This window comes from Rhagoletis pomonella, unplaced genomic scaffold (genome assembly GCF_013731165.1).
Source record: "Rhagoletis pomonella isolate Grant_MI unplaced genomic scaffold, Rhpom_1.0 Rhpom_scaffold_00008, whole genome shotgun sequence".
Classification (NCBI taxonomy): Eukaryota; Metazoa; Arthropoda; class Insecta; order Diptera; family Tephritidae; genus Rhagoletis; species Rhagoletis pomonella.
Genome location: NW_023458562.1, coordinates 551171 through 571253, shown reverse-complemented (window position 1 = coordinate 571253; position 20083 = coordinate 551171). Strand labels below are relative to the sequence as shown.

The 20083-nt window shown below is 33.9% G+C and overlaps 1 protein-coding gene across 1 annotated transcript in view; it reads left to right on the top strand.

Moving 5' to 3' along the window:
* The window catches only part of LOC118744098 (microtubule-actin cross-linking factor 1), a 719134-nt gene that overhangs the window by 522422 nt on the left and 176629 nt on the right, over positions 1-20083 (top strand). The window contains 1 exon segment of the mRNA XM_036476824.1: positions 9573-9644. Within this exon segment, the coding sequence (XP_036332717.1) occupies positions 9573-9644 (72 nt within the window).

The window sequence follows — 20083 nt, the reverse complement described above, 5'->3', positions numbered from 1 at the left end:
TAAACAGCATGGCTTACTGGTGTAAAGTAAATCTTATGCCTCTAAATCTTGAGAAATGTAAAGTAATGTGCTTCTCGCGAAGAGCTGTTCTGCCAGTTTCTTATATAATAGGTAACCATAACCTGGAACAGGTATACAATTTTGTGGACCTTGGTATCACAATGGATCCTAAGCTTAATTTTAATCTTCACATTAATGTGACAGTCAACAAGGCTAAAGGTGTACTTGCATTTGTGAAACGATGGTCAAAAGAATTTAGTGACCCTTATATCACTAAAACCCTGTTTACAACATTAGTTAGGCCGATTCTGGAATACGGCTCGGTGGTTTGGTATCAAATTTACTCAGAAAAGATAGAATCAATTCAAAAACAATTCCTACTTTTTGCTTTAAGAAATTTCCGATGGGATTCTCAATATAGTCTTCCACCTTATACGAGTCGCTTAAAACTTATTAACCTTCCTACACTTGCCAGTCGCAGGGAAATGCTTGGTATAATTTTTATGGTTAAATTACTGACAGGCTCAATTTCAAGTCCGTTTCTTCTGGCTGATGTAAGCTTTAATGTTCCCTCACGCGTATCAAGACACTTTTGTCCCATATTTCTGAAAGCTTGTAAAACCAATTTTGAATTGCACGACCCCCTCCGTTGCTTATGCCAGGATTTTAACTCTCATTCCAGCACGTTTGATATATCAGATCCGCTTTTCAGCATTAAGAAAGCGATACTCTCCTCTCTCAATAAGTGAATTATTGACATAAATACATAAAATCAGCTGATGAATTTAGTTCTGTAGCTGAACAGTTTTAGATCTCGACACTTAACAAACTCCTGCCTATCGTGACTCGGCGCAAAAATTTAAAATATTGGTTCCGTACGTCATGCGGACTGCGCCCCTCGTGCGGATGGGCGGGAATGGAGGGTAAAAACCGTTGGGATATTATTATTATTATTATTATTATTTGAGGGTTGCCCCAGTTTAAAGGGCTAAACTAAAATTATTTAATAAGTTAAATGAATTACTAACCGATGGTTATCAATGGAAATGGGTTTAAAATCCTTTATTTAAGAACAATATTTAGGAGGGTTGCCACGTGTTTAAAAAAAATAATTTCCACTTAATTCATCAGTTACATGAAATATTTATAACAATGTCAGACGAAAAATATTTAAGAATTTTAGTTCGAAAATAATTTTTAAGAGGGTTGCCGCCTGTTTTGAAAGTAGTATTTCGTTTAATTATGTATAAGTTACATGAAATTTTAAAATATGGTTATCAAAAGAACGAGTGTTAAGAAATCGTTAAGCTGAACATTTCGTTTTTTTTTTTTGTTGAAAAAATTATGCTCAAATTGTTTAATAAGCTAAATGGATTGTCACTCGAAATGGGTTTGAAAATAATTTATTTCTAAACTGTATTTAAAAGAGTTGCCATGTGCTTAAAAAATTAAATTCAACTTAATTAATTAGTTAATTGAAATATACATAACTATGCCAGGCGAAAGATTTTAGTTTGACAATACTTTTAAAGGGGTTGCCACCAGTTTGAAAAGTCGAATTTGTTTTACTTATACGAAAGATACATAAATGAATATCGAAATATTAGTGTCAAACGAAAGAGTTTTAAGAAAACTGTTATAGGCTAATAATATTTTTAATTAGAGTTTCCATCTATTTTATTTTTGAAGCTCATCACATCTGCACCTTTATTTCGAATTTCCAAAATGAGAAGTCAAATTAAAGAACTGGGATTCTACATAGATGTGCACAGGTTTTATTTTTGAAGTTACAGGGAGATTTGAAATTTGATGAAATGAAAACCGACACCATGCGAGACCTCTCATTACTCAGAAATGGTTAGATTAATCTTTAGGAATATTTTTAAGAGGGTTTTACATAGGGTTTCACCTGTTTAAAAAATTTAAATAAATGTTGGCGTTTAGTGCCATGCGGTTTCACTAGTAGATTTTATAATTCCAATGGAAAAACAGTACCGATTTTTTTTTTTTGTATGGGGAGTGATGCAGTCTAATGTACATACATATGGATGAGCTAATTTATTGCAAGTGGTTTTGATATTCGTAGCATGGTTTTAGGCATATGTTTAATAGTTTATTGATAAAAAAACAAGGCGAAAATTTTAAAAATTCTGAAAATATTTTAACTGGGTCCGTTAATAGCTTATGAACACACATGTACATATATATACATATTTATGCATTTATATGTTGTTTGTTATATAATGAGCTAGACTTTTATGGAAAAATAATAAACATTAAATAAACGAAGCCAAATAGCCAAAATATATCAAAATGTTGCTGGCTTAATTAGCTGATCACAAGTGTATGGGCATATCCTGGGTTACGGACGCGACATTCGCACAAAAAAAGCTTAAAATAGGAAGGAAATTGAAAGATAGTACGTATATTAAAACTGTTACAAAGCACTGGGAAGGTGCTATATTCAACAAAAATTTTTGGAAGTATAAACAGTTAAGTACGAAGATACAGGCAAATAAAAAAACGGTACGGACGCGACAAAAAATGGAAGTTTTTTTTTAACGCATGTAGAGAAATATTCCAGATTTAGCGATGCTTGGAGAAAAAATTATTTTCTTTGAATGTGGAAGTGAAGGTCAAAGAATGCCTTTGGTTCGAAGAGTTATGGATTAAGAGAAATATTTCTCACCTTTTTTATGAGATATAGTTTGAGTACGGACGCGACATTACGGACGCGACAGATTTTTCCCTATACATAAATAAATACTGTAACGATGTTTATTTTTTATTAAAATTTAACAAAAAATTAATTATAAAGTCAAGTGAATTTTAATATAGATATATTAGCAGATGCTATTAAGAAAAAGGTTAGGTTACAAGCTTTTAGTGTGTTGACTTTTAATTTTTTTCTTCAACGAATAAGCTGTTCGTGCAACCTCAATCCCTACAATATTTGGAAAATTTTTCCATAGCTTAGACCAAGTGTCGGCAATCTGCGGCTCGCGAGCCGCATGTGGCTCTTTCGATGTAAAGGTGCGGCTCTCCGGTTCGATACGCAAAAATTAGTTATTTTACTATCAAAAATCTTAGAAAACGTGCTGTCGATCCACGAATGAGTACCATGTGAGTTATTGAGAGTGTGGAAGCTTTATTCAAGCTCTGTAAAATACACGCAATTAAATATGGACGCTTCAGAAAAGTTGAAGATATGGAAAATCCTGTGCAAAAATGTCTGGAAGGCAATGGAATCGAGTTAAATAAAATCGCTTTCATAGCAACTATTGGAGCCAGAAGCATGGCTAATGGTTTTAGTTTTTTAATGAAATTAATAATCTTGCTTTATAACTGAAACCCATGGTGGAATAATAAGGTGTTGTCAGTAGCGACGTGTTTGTTGTAATTTTGACAAGATCTGCATGCTTATTTTCAGTGATGCCGATCTTAATTTTTATACTAGTATTCGTCGTTCAAAAATACTCCATTATATTAATTCGTTTTATGGCGATTTTTAAATAGCTTGGTGTATTCAGAACGATATGAATATCTAAAATTGCTGGATTTGTATAATTTTTGTCTTCAAAATGTAAAAAAATAAAAGATATCGTGGTTATCAATGGAAAAAGACGTACACACAAATCGTATGGAAACGCGATTTTTTTTATATTAAATAACTTTTGCTGCTTTGCCATAATATCGAGCCATATGGACTACTGATACACTAGAGTAGAGTGGCAGCATGGTTAAATTACGATTCCGCTTATATTATCCATATTTATGTGTTTTAATCTCTTTAAAAAATCATTTACAGTCTTATAGGAAATTGCCTTATTTTACTGCCTTTACTTCTTTTAAGTTGCAATATATGTCCAAGCTGTGTAGAGCTGCCAAGGTATTAAAAGTAGTAAATAATTACAACCTTTTCTACTACTTTAAAATGCGTGGCCGGAATAGATCTTCCGGAAAAGTGAGATTAAGTTACTGACAACACCTTGTTATTATTACACCATGACTGAAACCTATTTGTATTTAAATGTTCTGCCTACTAGTTATAACAATAAATACGGTTTTTTGTAACAGACGTGACAATAGGATATACGTATAATGAAATACAAAAAAACAACGAAATTCGAAGTCGGTTCGCTCTTTTTACATCTAGAGTGAAAAGATTGTTGATTACAAAAATTCGAAATTACAACAACTACATGGTACGCTAAATACACAAAGGAAAATGTTAATAAAGGGTGAACACACAAAAACTGCGACACTTTGGGAAACTTATAACTCACCTAAAAAGGTTTCAATATTTTGAAACTCAAATGCTATGAGTATACCATAACCTTAGTTTCACGTAGGAGAAATTTCATTTGAATTCTAGTTAAGTTAAAAATGGCAACCGAGTTAGAAACGAGACAAATTATTTTGCACGAGTTAATAAATAATCCGGCCTTAGATGCGCGTAAAATTGCTAAAAATCTAAAGTTGCACCATTCGACAGTTTGCAAGGTTTTGAATCGGTACAAAGAAGGTCTGGCAGTTACCAGAAAACCTGGAAGTGATTAAAACAGTGCGCGGAAGGTCCTCAGTGCGTTTTCGCGAGATCCGAAGATTTCGACGCGTCCTGTTGCAAAATCTGTTCGTAAATCGCAGTCTTTCGTACAAAAGGTAAAGCGGAAAGCTTCATTGATAAGTTTTAAAGCTCAAACAGCGCCAGATCGAGACGCAAAGCAGAATGTTACAGCTAAATCCCGCAGCCGGAAATTGTATGAATCCCAAGTTACAAAATACAAATGCATTGTTATGGACGACGAAACCTACTGCTTTCAAAATTTCAAATATATTGCTGGTAAAGATTTTTATACTGCTGCAAATCGTCAACATGCCTCTGAAAGCTGTAAGCTGAAAACGAAGTCCAAATTTCCAAAAAAAATACATGGTTTGGCAAGCTATTTGTTCCTGTGGCCGTAAGAGCAGCCCTTATTTCACATCCGGGACAATGAACGCTCAAGTTTATCGGGATGAGTGCCTCAAAAAGCGTATTTTGCCATTTATCAACAGACATGGTACTAGACCACTGTTCTGGCCGGACCTGGCAAGCTGCCACTATGCCAAGGACACATTGCTGTGGTATAATGCAAACAACATCAATTTTGTACCTCGCGCCTGCAATCCACCCAATAGCCCAGAGCTACGTCCTATTGAGGAATATTGGTCAATCGTGAAAGGGATATTGAAGAAGAAAGTGTAAGAAATATCAAAGAATTCAAAACAAAGTGGTTATGGGCGTTGCGTAAAGTCGATGATGCACTCGTGCAGAAGATGATGGCGCGTGTGCGACGAAAAGTCCGATCACTTGCATATGGAGCAAATAATAACTAATATTTTAACATTTTAATTATATATAAACTTCAAAGTATTATACTAAAAAAAAATATATTTCAAAGCCTTCTAGTTTCTTTCTGGTAGTAATTTTTAAGTGTCGCAGTTTTGGTATGTTCACCCTTTATTACTAGCCGAAAGGCTTGAAAAAAAAAACATTTTTTTAAAGGTATAAATTTTAGCCCAGAATTGGGAAAAATAGAAAATGCCTTTATATTTATAACATATGGGCAAATTAAAAAACAGGTAACCTTGGTGTTTTTTAGCTTTATTTTCACTGTTGGAAACTATATCAAGCTGGTTGCTTTTGGATATAATTCATTGACGTATACTTGAAGCCTCCAAAAAAATTTGGATCAATTTGCCGCATAACTTTTGAATTATAGGTGTTTAAATAAAAAATAATAATGAAAACAAGTGAATTTTTTATGTAATTTTTAAGAGGTGAAAAATTAATTATGCCATAACTTTTGAAGCACACCATATACTGATTTGAAGTTGTATGTGCGATTAGTACTTATGTGTACACTTCAAATGTAGTAGGTAAGAAAAGTGTGCATTAAAAAATAACGAAATGGCAAGTAACTCGAAGTCTGTAATTCCACATTTCACAATTTTCAAAATTTTCGGTTTATCGCGTATAGTTTTTGAAGCATTTAAGTTTAAGAACTTTTTAAGTATGTATTGTATACTACAAACAATTACGAATAATTTCATACCTTAGCAAGAGCTGTGCTTTCAGAATAAACCAACTTTTAAAGATAAAATATTCTGCGATCTTGAGCGTAATTTTTATTCCAAAAACACTTTAATTAAAGCCACATTTGGAAAACACGTCGAAACGATCTAAATCTTTCTATAACTGCTAGTCCTTATTAAATTACATATACCTGTAAAATGCTTCAAAAAATTTATCTCTAGAAGTGTGTAAAAGCCCTGATTTACTACTCTTAATGATGCTACTTCTTTTAGTCAGAATATTTCGAGAGTGGTATCAAAGCAACTTTTTTTCGACAAATGTTCTGATAGTTGCTCTTACTTAATTGGAGCCTTCTGAATTCAATGGCGTCCTAAGTTTTACCCTATTGGCTCCACTTTTCGAGATAGCGGTACTTGAAACTTTCCTTAAATTTTAACTATTTTATAAAAAAAAGTCCCTGGGTTTTGAAGATATTTTACTAAAATTTTGCACATAACCGTTTTTTAACATTACCTTAACTATTCCATAAAATCATCGAAATCGGTTCACTAAAACATATAGCTCCCATACAACTGATTGATCTGAGACGTTGTTTTGCGTTATATCTCCTTCAATTAAACAGGCTAAAATTTATAGGTTCAATTTAACATATAGCACGCATACAATTTATTATTCAGATATGAAGTTAGAGTTATTGCGCAAAAACACATATCTGAGTCATCAGTTATATTGGAGCTATATGTTAATGTTAACCTATTTCGATAATTTTAAGGAATAATTAAGGTAATATTAAAAAACTGTTATGTGCAAAATTTTAGTAAAATAACTTCAAAATTGAGGGAGTTATTTATAAAATAGTTAAAATTTAATCATATTTTCAAGTACCGTTATCTCGAAAACCGGAGCCAATCTGGTAAAACGGGGCATCCCATTGAATTTAGAACATCCCAATTAAGTGAGTTCAACTTTCAAAATCTTTCCTCAAAGTTTACAACTTGAACAGCGTAATTTCAACCCAGCTTATTCTTTTGTTTTCTATTTCATGCTTATTCCTCGTCTAACTTTTGAAGTACTTGATGAATATGAATTACACTTATATTAATAGATTTATTAAGAGATTAATTTTTTGTTTGAAAGTGTACCTATTTTTTAGATTTGCCCATATACACATTTACGCTTTATTGTCCAGTTTAAAAAAATAAATTGCACCAGTCTCAATTTTGCGCTTTTGGCTTACCTTTTTTGGGATATGCCCATATATGTAGAGTTAGCAAGTTAAACTTTGAAAATTAATGTGCTAAATATTTAATGATGACTCTAATTTTACTCCTAACCATTTATTGTGCAAGCCAATTTATCAATTTAACCGGGAAACTTCGAGCTTTTCTGCAAGTGGGCCTAAGAATACATTTTTTATTGCATACAGAACTCGTTGTGTTGTTTGATTTTTTTTTAATGAGCTGAACTCATTTTCGATAAAAATTTCTAGACAACACCACACTGTGTGTGTCCAAATCTGTGAGAGTCTCGCTTCTCGCTGTCATTAAGACCGGTTCCTTAGGGACTGGTCGAAAGCCATTCGATGCAAACAAATATCCAATTCTAACCGGTCAAATTTTAACCGTTGAAGTACTGCTGCAGTTAGACAATAAAACAAGTAAATTTTAAGCAAAAAACAAAACCGACTTCAATTCTCATATACAAATTTAAAAGTACCGTTGATTTCTTCATGACCTAATGATCGGATCTAATCCAAATTAGTATGGGACCACCTTTGAGGTACCATTTTTCCTTTAAAAAAGAATGTTTTTGTTATTTTTTGGACTTATAACAATTATATTCAACAATTTTATAATGAGCTCGAGGCCATTTTTTTTAAATGAAAATTTATTGTGGAAAAGCAACAATAATTTGAAAAAAATGGTAGAAGTGATAGCTATTTCGGAAATCACCACATTTCCTCATCAGACTTCTTTCAGTAGGGTTCGAACCGACGATCCCACTGACCCAGCCAGTTGCCTATGCACCGTGCTAAGTACGCCTTGTAAATTATCGTTTGCTTATTTCCACTATTTTCATTTTTGTTATGCCAACACAATCAAGCGCAGCTATTCCGCTGCAATTCACTTGATCATGTGGTTGTTGGTATTGTTGGTTTGTGCTAATAATTCTATTTTTAGAATGCTTAACTTTTAGGTGTGCTCGTCCTTAAGTTATTTGTTTTTGTTATTTTTTGGCCTTATAACAATTATATTCAAAAATTTTGTAATGAGCTCGAGGCCATTTTTTTCTTTCAGTAGGATTCGAACCGACAATACCATTTTTTCAAATTATTGTTGCTTTTCCAAAATAAATTTTCATTTAAAAAATGGCCTCGAGCTCATTATAAAATTGTTGAATATAATTGTTATAAGGCCAAAAAAATAACAAAAACAAATAACTTAAGGACGAGCACACCTAAAAGTTAAGCATTCTAAAAATAGAATTATTAGCACAAACCAACAATACCAACAACCACATGATCAAGTGAATTGCAGCGGAATAGCTGCGTTTGATTGTGTTGGCATAACAAAAATGAAAATAGTGGAAATAAGCAAACGATAATTTACAAGGCGTACTTAGCATGGTGCATAGGCAACTGGCTGAGTCAGTGGGATCGTCGGTTCGAATCCTACTGAAATAGCTATCACTTCTACCATTTTTTCAAATTATTTTGCTTTTCCACAATAAATTTTCATTTAAAAAATGGCCTCGAGCTCATTATAAAATTGTTGAATTTAAAAAAGAATTATAAAAAATCATGCAATGTGTTCCAACGATATGCGGAAACATATATAAAAAAAATTCCGACCAATTGATAACCTTTTTTTGAAGTCGGTTAAAAATACTGTAAAATTTTGCTATTGAAAAAACCTCAGTTTTTATTGTTCAATAAATGACTGTAAGTGACTATCAAGTCAAGGTTCAGAGGTAGTCGTCGAGAGTTCTAGTTTTAATTTAAGCCTAGGTGGAAGGTTCTATCACCTTTTTTTTCTTTTCTAGAGCTTCTAAAATATTGCATAAATGCGATTTTTTTGACACTTTGACCTCGTTTTGGTCAATATCTGGAGCTGACGTAAACTTTATACCTACGGATTCGTAATCAGAACAAAAAAGGCTATCAAAAACAGCTGTAACATTTGCCGCACCAAAATTTTTTTTTTCCATTTTTGTTGGCTTGTGTTATACATACAAACGCATGTATTTTTATCATCTGGCGGTAGCAATATTTTCTTATGATTTGCTGAAAAGGGTCAGTAAAGTCGTTCTTCACCCTAGGATTAGTTAATAGGAGCTTAGAAACAACTATTTTGTATCTTCTGGAAAGTGGAAATTATGAATTAGTCCGCTTTTGAGGGACGTGAGCGATATGTTTAGAGAATTTGGTCTTTCATCATCTATTTGTATGTACATATTTAAAAATAACTTATACATTTTCATTTTCTATTTGTTTTAGCCGTTTGACACCCAGTCGTGAAACTCCCGATAGAGATCGCTTACCACATTACGGCCCTCGGTTTTCGCAAAGGTAAGTGCATTTTACAATAGTGTTTTTAGTTTTAAAAGATTTCAGGGTTCTTACGTAAGGTATCTGTACGGCCTCCTCGGTAGGCAATGGCAAACCTCTGAGTGTATTTCTGCCATGAAAAATGGCTTCTCATAAAAATTCGATCGCCGTTCGGAGTCGGCGTAAAAATGTAGGTCCCTCCCTTTTGTGTGACAACATCAAGGCGTACGCCAAAAATCGGAGGAGAAGCTCGGCCAAACACGAACATATTGTGTAAAGCGCAAATCTATTAATTTGCCTCGAAATTCAGCCGGTACAGCGGCACACGGAAAAAATTGGGTCGAAATACATGTCGGTCAATGGGTCTGGTTAAAAGCACACACCATTTTTTTTTTTGTGCCGGCGTTATTTGTGATGGTTTATCACTTGTTTTTTCTGCACCTAGTTTTAGATTTGCATTTGTTGTCATGCTCATATGCAAGTGGATCAAGCCAGTGTTCAAAGGAACTTGGGGCTCATTATGGAATATCACTGTAATACCGCATGGTTACATTGTAATTTAGTTTTTTTACGAGCTTCCAATAAAACGGATTTTTATGTTGTTTTATGAACAGATAACAAAACCATCAACAACTAGCTTTTTTTTTTTCTTTATTTGAAGTGACAATATATGCGGACCTTCTGCAATCCAAGTTGTGCTTATAGTTACAATAGACAGTGACTAATAATGGAATTGTAAAAAACCCATTATCAACAATAATGAAATTTTCTTGGTTTTAAGACATTTACCGTTATCTCATTGACGAAGGTGAGTTCAAAGCAACTGTAGTATTCAGCAACAACTTTATTAAATATATATAATTAGAGTCACAATGTTCGCTTGTTGATGTTCGCTACGCAACTGTTATATTATTGCTAGGGCTCAAGTTTGTATACTTAGGCTAACCGTAATATTTATAGTATGTGCATTTGGGCGGGTCAATTTATTTTTCATAAAATCGCATATGCGGAAAATGCTCTACGTATCATTCTGTGCAACTTCGCTTAAGAAACTATATGTCTAAAACCAATTTCGAGCCAGCGATTTTTAAGGGGAAGTTTCACATCAGGTAAAAAAAAAAATGTTGAAAAAACTTAAACAAATATTTAGCTGAGTTTTTAAGTCCTGCTTGCTTTCCCAGCGTGGTATTTTTTTCGACTAACATCAGTCACAGCTATAACACTTTCACGATTTTTTCCGTTACGCGCCGAGAAACACTGGTTAGCAGTTGAACGTTCCTTGTATGTGGCATAGAACTTGTGGGTCAGGAAGGGTCTTCAAATTATAAATATTCCTTCAAATGGTTATACGGAATGTTTCTAGTAATTGGCGGTTCTGTTAAAATATTGTCATCATCCAAATCTATCATAGGGAAATAATTGGAGCAGTCAAAGTTAATTTTACATTTCCTGTACTCTCTAAGTTCTTCTGTATCGCAAAGGTTGTCACGGTAGTACATAATTTTCGTTATTGCCTGGTCGCTTCTGATTTATGATAATCGTAAAGAATTGATAGCAAGACATTTGTTGGTCGAGCAAAGTATGAGTTATTCTGGACTACTGAGTTGATAACTTGCCGCTCCTTGGAGGGAAGAAATTGCGTGAGGCGAATAAATTTGAAGATAAGCGGACTGTCGTATATAACAGAATGGTAGTACTTAATGTTAAAGTACATCAGAACATAAACTCTTATTACGTATTCTGCTAGAGTTTTTAAGTTATAAGGTGGTGAACTTCTTGCAACGTACAATCGAAAACTTCTACTGGCCTTAGTTAGCCAACGGGAGTGCGCCACAGGTCCAGGTTTTATGTTAGCTAAGTCAACCGCAATAAAACCATCCAATATTGCCGAAGCCATTTGAAGCAAATACTTTACATCAGTCGACAAATCGCGCTTCCAATCATCTGATGAAGAAGGTGGCCTGTTTTCTAGTGGTATGGTTTTAAAATCAACTACACTCTGAAAAAATTTAAAAACTTGTGTTTAATAAAAAATTTGCTAAGAAAATATTCCGAAAAAATTATTTTCATACCATTTTCACACAACATCCAATTTGTTTGGTTATTGAACCGCTGGCAGTTCTTGGTCTGCTTGTTTTGGAATTATCGAGAAATTCGAATAGGTGTCGAAAAGGCAATTCATTAAAATGTAGAAGGCATATAAACCAATGCAACGGCCTTCCCAAATCCATCTCAAAACGCCTTACTATGCCATTCAAATCGCCTGTGTTAGTGTTTTCTCCATCACTGCAAATGCCAATTAAATTATTTAAAACTGAAACGCTTTTCGCTGAAAAACTCCCTAAGCTGCCTTTGCTTGGTAAAAGCATCTTCAGCTTGAACTTTCACATATCCTAATAGTTTTGAGTTCGGCTCTTTAAGGGCGGCTAAATGTGGTTCTTAACCATGATTTGGTGGCATTTTCCGTAAATTTTTTCCATTGGTTATCCGTCATTTTTTCTTCCATCACATGAAAAGTATCTGAGGTTGCTGTCTTCTGTTTGTCTTTTGCGTACTGCTTCCCGCGGCTTCATCTTTTCTCTGGCGACTTTATTCTTATCCATAATAATTGAAACATTGAAACAACATTGAAATGCGTCAAAATGAAAATAAGGGAGCACGAATTTCGATGTGAAGCAAAACTCTCTGGGAAGACAATACCTGTAATAATTGTACCATGAATCAAACAAAGTTGTGAGGTATTTATAAATTATTGACGTTGATGTCTTTCAAAAATCTAGCTCAAAAGTCCAATACTTTAAATTTAAAACTAAACTGGAACATGAAACTAAACATGGAACTGAACGATAAGTTCAACTGCTAACCAGTTTTTCTCGGCGCGTAACGGAAAAAAATCGTGAAAGTGTTATGGCTGTGACTGATGTTAGTCGAAAAAAATACCGTTATATAGAATGTGGGCGTGGTTATTGTCCGATTTTAAAAATTTTCAGCCCTTCGTTAAGTCATACGAAGGCCAACAACTGTGTTTGGGAGAAATTGGTGAAGCGGTTACCAAGATATACAAATGTAATCATAAGTGAAAATTTATAATGTTTCCTAAAAATCATTGCAAATATCAATTTTCAGCTAACAAGCGTCAGTAGTTACTAAAATATAGCAGTTTTCGTATTTCGGAAAACTACCGTTATATGGGAGGTAGGCGTGGTTATGTCCCGATTTTGCATATTTTCAATACTATCCGTCCTACGCTTAAAAAAAGTAAGCATGCCAAGTTTCGTAGAGATACCTCAATTTTTACTCGAGTTATCGTGTGCACAGCAGGGAACTGCAATAATTCGCGTTTTTAAGTAATTGGTTGAATAACACAAGAAATAGTGAAAAATGTTAGTGGATATTATTCATTGCAGAATATTCACACATATGCACTAACACTATTTTACGCTCGGCACACAAAGCGAGAGCATGTACAATGACTAAGTTCTCTGTTGATATGAATTGGTGTAGTGCTCAATTCTCTCATTGAGCCATTAAACAAATTAGTTATACCGAAATGAGTAGGAGCACTAAGAAGCGCCAATAGTTCAGTTGAGTGATTTTAGTGAATTTAGTGATTTTCATCGTTTATACTAACAAAACATGTACAAACGACGAGAAAGCGACAGCATGCGAAGGCACACTAACACACTCTCACTTTTAGCTCACACTTGTTTATGGTGGCGCCCGCATGTCGCACAGTGTTGGGAAATGAAATTGTTCCTTCAGTACGAAATCTATACAAAAACTATACTTTTCGACTGTAAATTGCATCGACTTTTTAATTTGCTCATATATTTTCTTAGTACATGCATACATAGATTCCCTTCAAGATCAATGATTTGATGGTATTCATGGGAAAGTTTATGTAGGTACATTTACACTTTGAACATAAATGTGTATGCACATATTTTAACCCTTTATGGCGCCGTGTTGTACTTCTGCAACATACCATTTAAAGGGTAGTAAAAATATAGCAAATGCAGTTAGACTGACTCTACGCAGTGTTGTACATAAACAACAAAACATTCTAACGGGTAAGAAGCAAACCAGCTGACAAGGTGGATAAATTTGTGTTTGTATTTCATCGAATTGGCGTGTGAGCACAAACCAGTTTCGCGCCCTTAGAATTCGTTTACGATAAACGATTTATTCCTGAAATACAGATATTTCGTTTTTGAAATTGGTGTGAGTTAAAGATAAGAGGATGTATTTCAATAATCAATAATTTTTTTTTAGCAGAGCCGTTTCTTTTTATTTTTTTTTGCTGATTTTGTTTTGTTGCATATATGCAACATGGCGCGTTCTGGAAGACTTTCTTAGTGTTATTTTTGAATTTGAATGCTTCTTTTTGGGGATCATAATGAGTCGTTCATTGCATAATTTCACTGCTCAGGGCCTGGAAATTATACTAGTAGAATGGGAACATAGTGAAAATGGCCTTCACTTTTCTTCTGACGACAATGTCGCCGATCCAACGTATTACTTCGAGCCGAATGAGCATGAAAGTTCTGATGAGGATCTAGAGGTGTCACCTGACTAATGATGTGCAGTATACCGCACCTCAGAAACTACATCCACCAGTGCTCAGATCATTAGTACTGAAACGGATCTAGATCTGGTGTCCGATTCTCCTAGTACTACATAGTTCCGCAGCACCTAAAAATACGTATTATCGTGTGCCTAGGACTAATATGTGATGTGCCTACCTATCTGAACTACCGGCTGTTTTTTGATAATTACGGCACTTCGATCCCGCTCATTGAGTACTTGTGCAGTCGCGGCATTTTTGCTTTAGAAACTCTAAGAAAAAACCGTATTTCCAACAGCAGGCTTCCAGATGAGAAAGTTTTTAAACAATAACCAAGCGAAATGTCAATAGAATACGTCGGTAACTGCAATGCAGTTCGCGTAGCTGTTCCCGCTTGGAGAGATACCAAAATCGTCACTCTGGCATATAATTTTGCAGGAAAGCACCCACCATCTGTAGTATGATAGTGGAGCAAATCTGGAAAACATTAGTGGTATTTACGAAAGTAAGCAAGTGGCCTAGCACTCTGGCAAAAGAGTCGATCATATCTAGCAACGAGACTTGTCAACTGCCAGGCCACTTGCTCACCTTGGTGAGTACCACTAAAATGTCTCTGTTGAACGGCCTTTAGACCAGAGATGGGCAAAGTGGCTCCAGGAGCCTTTTGCACTTAGGAGTCGGCTTGGCACATTTAGGTGGAGGATAAGGGGTAACATCAAGAGCCAGCATGAAGGGGGAAGAAGATCGTATTCAAATTTCTTGTACTCCCACTCTCATTACAAATATATATAATGCTTTTAATGTATTTTGTACACCCCTTTTATCCTGAGAACTGATTTAGCTCTTGCTTAGCACTTGCTGGCTCTTTGACGGCTTTAAGAGCCAAAAATCTGCCCATCCCTGCTTTAGACGTAGCAGAATTTAATCGACATATGGGTGGTGTCTACCTTTTAGACTCTGTTATGGGCCACTACAAAATTAAACTACGTAGTAAACGTTGGTACTTGGTTGGAACTTTTTATAATTCCCTTGATAATACTATGCGTAATTCATGGCTTTTATATCGAAGAATAATTGCTGAAAAGGAGCGTATAAGTAAAATCCTCAACTCTGCTGAATTCAGAATAGCTATAGCAGAAAAGTTATGTAAATATCACATAATCAACCGTACAAAGCGCAAAGAAGAAACGTCCGGCTCAACACGTTTCTCCGAAAAATGTGAATTTGGACCAATAGGGGCATAGCCAGTTTGGCTGGATAACCGAATGACGTGCAAATTTCAAGACTGCAAGGGTCATATGCAAACATGCTGTGAAAAATTTGAAATTAGTTTGGTTTACAATAAGCAAAATAACTGTTTAAAAAACTTTCAAATTTCCTAAGTTTAACTTCATTTTTGTAGCACTTTTTACGCAATGTTGCATTTCTGCAACAGATAGTTTTTTTTTTAGAAAAATAAATACAGTATATTTTGCTTAGCTGCACATCCTTCTTTGCACGAAAAACTTGTGCACGTAACCGAAAAAGGCACTTAAGCGAATTTTCTTTATTACTTCAATGAGGAAGGTATCCGAATCCCTATGAAATCAAATATTGGCGGAGCACTTACCATGTAGAAATTACTGCAAGCGAAAGTTTTACCGAATGTTATCTAATTATCTATATAACTACATAAATTGCTAGCCATTTTCGTTGTTCTGCGAGATGAGCAAAATAAATAAAAGGTTGTAAAATTAGGTAATTGTAGGGCCAGTACAGGTAAACGTAATACTTTCATTGATAATTGATACTAGTCGCACAATTTTTAAGGCAGGTATCGCCAATGTGCAGGTATGTTGAATGCATCTATCGGAGCAGTTTCCTTATAAATGTTAAAAATAATGCTTTTGATGCGCATTTTGGGGTAGGTATCTTAAATGTGCACTTAAGCATAGAGGCAGCAAAGCAAAATATACTGTACCTAGTTTTTAAAAATTGGTTTTTCATTGTTATTTTCGTTAATAATTTTACAACTTGATATTTATAAAATTATATTTAAATAATTAATGACCTTGCGCCATAAAGGGTTAAGGTACACTTCTTAACAAACACATTTTTTTAAGTTATTATGCATGGCTAAAGGAGACCTCTTTGAATTTAGCACTAAAGTTTGACATTTTATTTTTTGTATTTCAAGTGCTTATCAAAACTTTACGACACTCACATATTGACAAAATTGGCCATTTATCTTAAAATTATTTAATTTTAATTATTTGTTTACAAAAATGCAGTTTATACTTTAATAAAACCCCAAGGTTCAATTTTTGCGCAACATTAAAAAAATCAATAAACTTTCGTAAAAATTTCGGGCTTTTAACTCGATTTCCTAGAAATACATGTTTTGAGAATGCCGTTTGTAGTCCGATTAATTTAAATGAAGTGGAAGTTTAAAATAGCTGCGACTTATCGTTGATTTTTAATATATATATATTTTTTTTGATGAAGGTGTTGCTCATTTTCTTCGCTAAAAAAAATCGCGTTTAGATAATATGACATTGACGGCAAATTCCAGCTGCTTTAAACTTGCACTTTATTATACTAAAATTGAAATAGAAAGCTCGAAATTTTTACGAAAGTTGGTCGGTTTTTTTTAATGTTGTTTAAAGATTTAAACTTATTTTCATACAGTTTTTGTTAAGGAATTAACTATATTTTTATAAACAAATAATTAGAATTAAAAAATAATAAAGTAAATAGTCAACTCTAGTCAATATATGAGTGTCGTGAAGTTATGATATTTAAGAACATAAAGAATTAATGATGACACTGTTTCTAACTATATGAAGCTGATTTCGACATTTTGTTTTAATAAGATTTAGTATCGAAAATATTCTTTCAAAACTTGCCTAGGAATGTGAAGTTGATAGCACACCTTTTGCTATGTTATAATGGTTATTTCAAAACCTTTTTTCAAAACTTACAAAGGCAACAACGAGAAAGCGAAGACGAAAAGATAAAACGGATTCCCGCAGTGAATTTTCAGAGCTACGTATATATTTATAGTATTCATCACAAAATTGTACTCAAAAGTTCTGCGTAGTAAGCGAAAAAAAGTACAATTGTACCAAAAATGCCAACACTGATGTAGAACAAAGCAGAACATAAATAATATTAAACTCATTGAAATTATTTTCAGCCTCTCACTCGATCAAATGAGTAAAATCCAGCTGGGTAGACTATACTCGATATAGACAAAAATTGCCGCCACAAATAAGAGTTAGTATATTTTGAGTGTGTTCTTGTTTTGGTGGAAATTACTCTTAGTCATTTTTTTACTCATAGTGCTCATTTGCACTATTTTTTATGGATCATGATTCATGAATAAGTACACTAATTTTATTAGTACTCAAAGCCGGTCTCTGGTGCACAGGCAACACAATTTTTTTTTTTACCTGATGTGAAACTTCCCCTTAAAAATCGCTGGCTCGAAATTGGTTTTAGACTATGTTCAAACAGGCACCTAATTGGCAATTAAGAACCTCTTCACCAATTAATTAATTAATTATTAATTCGCAATCAATTTGCGTCACATTCAGTATACAACCCTGCTAGGTATGTTTAATTTTGACTTGGAGGTATGTTTATTGAACAAAGGGCAATCAGCTGTTTGTTTCTGGTTGTTTTACAGCTGATATTGAAATTGAATTATAAAATTGTACCTAATTTACGGAAAACTTTACCTAAAAGTAGATAGATGTTTCTAAAAAGTGAATATGTATTTTTATATAAAGGAAAATAGTAGGATAACAATTCCCATCGATGCCATATCACTTCGGTACTCACATTAAGCTATGAAAAGAATCATTTCGGGCAATGCGAGACAAAACTATGTTGTAGAAAAGGTGAGTCTTTTTCCTCCCAGTTATTAGATTTGACGTTTTAAAAAGAAATATTTTCCGTCTATCTGGCGAAATCAACTACAGTTGCGTTACTTTGACCACCTTTCTGTATCATTTCTATGCCTCTTCACAAAGGAAGGAAGCTATTAGACCAGTTGCCCGCACCAGAAAATGCATTGAAATGTCAGTAAAAATAAGAACTGATTTCCTAAGAAACTATTTGGCTACGTTCCAAATGTACCTAAAATTGTTTGTTTTTGCCGAATGTGCTTTCAATCTAAATAAAGGTACGATTGTAACAACTTTTCAATCACTGTAGGTAATCCAACAGCTGATTTTGTAACGCTAATTGGGCAGCTGACGTGTGTGTGAACACCAAACTCAATGCCACAATTTAAAGTTTAATTGCCTCAGCTAATTGGCCTGTTTGAACATAGTCTTAGACCCATAGTTTCTTAAGCAAACTTGCTCAAAATGATCCGTAGGGCATTTTCCGCATATGCGATTTTTCCGTTTTTTCGGTCCCCTACAAGTCGACCCGCTCTAATATGCATACAATGTGTATGTAGGGCGGGTCAATTTGTATGGATCGATTTTTTTCGACATCGTTTCCAGCATATTCGGATTCTTCATAAAATTCTAAAAAAAATTCCTCCAGACCATAGCACTAAAGTCAATTTCGAGCCTGCGCATTTTTAAAAGGAGATATCTTATATATGAAAGTGAACTACTGTCCGTTAGTCTCGCTAAGACTCGAAAACGGCTTGACCGATTTGAATATTTTTTTTTTTTTTTGGTTTGTTTTTTTATAATATCCGGGTGGATAAAACCAGAAAAAAAGAGAGTTGCCACCTGTTAAAAAATTTCAGTATAAGTAAATTAATGAGGTAAATTAGATATTAGAATATGGGTGTCAAAAGAAGGAGGTTATGAAGCCTTACAGGCGAAAATATTTTTGAGGGGGTTTGCCACCTGTTTAAAAATTTAATTAAAATGAATTGGTAAGATAAGTTAAATATTGCAATATGGGTATCAAGTTAAAACGGTTTAAGAAAGCTTACTACTGAAAATATTTTTGCGTCGGGTTGCCACCAATTTCGAAAATTTAATTCAATTAAGTTAATAAGATAAAGTATGTATTATAATATAGGTGTAAAACCAAAAGTATTTGAAACATTATTGATTAAGAAATATATCCTATAGGCCTGCCACCTACCTGAGCGGTAAAAACTAAAAGCCATACTCGCAAATATTATTCAAAGCTTTTGAAGCTCGCATCAGTGTGGAATATTGTAACTCCGTCAAGTTAGTGTTTATTGATAGCAAAGTACTATCATGTTTGGCAATGATATCACCCCATCGAACAATGCACTTAACCTCCAGATAAAAAGAGAACAAAAGCCGAAGTATTCGCCGAAGCAGTTCGTACAAATGTTTCACAATTGAACTAACCAAAAAAATATGGCCTACGACTCTTTTATAGAAGCTGTGGATACTGGAGTAAATTTTAAACAAAAACAAAACCGACTTCAATTCTCATATACAAATTTAAGTGTACCATTATTTTCTTCATGGCCCAATTATCGGATCTACACTCAATTAGTAAGAGACTACCTGTGAGGAACCACCTTTCCTTTAAAAAAGAATTATAGGAAATGGGTAACGTAGTCCAAAGTTATGCGGTAACATAAATAAAAAAAAAATATTCCGACGAATTGATAAAATATGCAGATTAATATTTAATAAAGTATTTTTTTTAATACAAACCTGTGCTTGGGTGTTTATTGATACGAAAAATTCATTTCTGATATCTATTTTTTTATTTAAATAACCGCAAGATTACATACAAAGCAAATTACATATTTTTTACTATTGTAACAGGAGAAGTTACTGTATGTATTTATTATATGTACAGTGTCAAACAAAAGTTTTGGCACAGTAAATTTTCGCAATACATATATGCAAAGTTTTTAATTTATTCCCGATAATTTTTGCACTTTGATAAACTAAAATTGAAT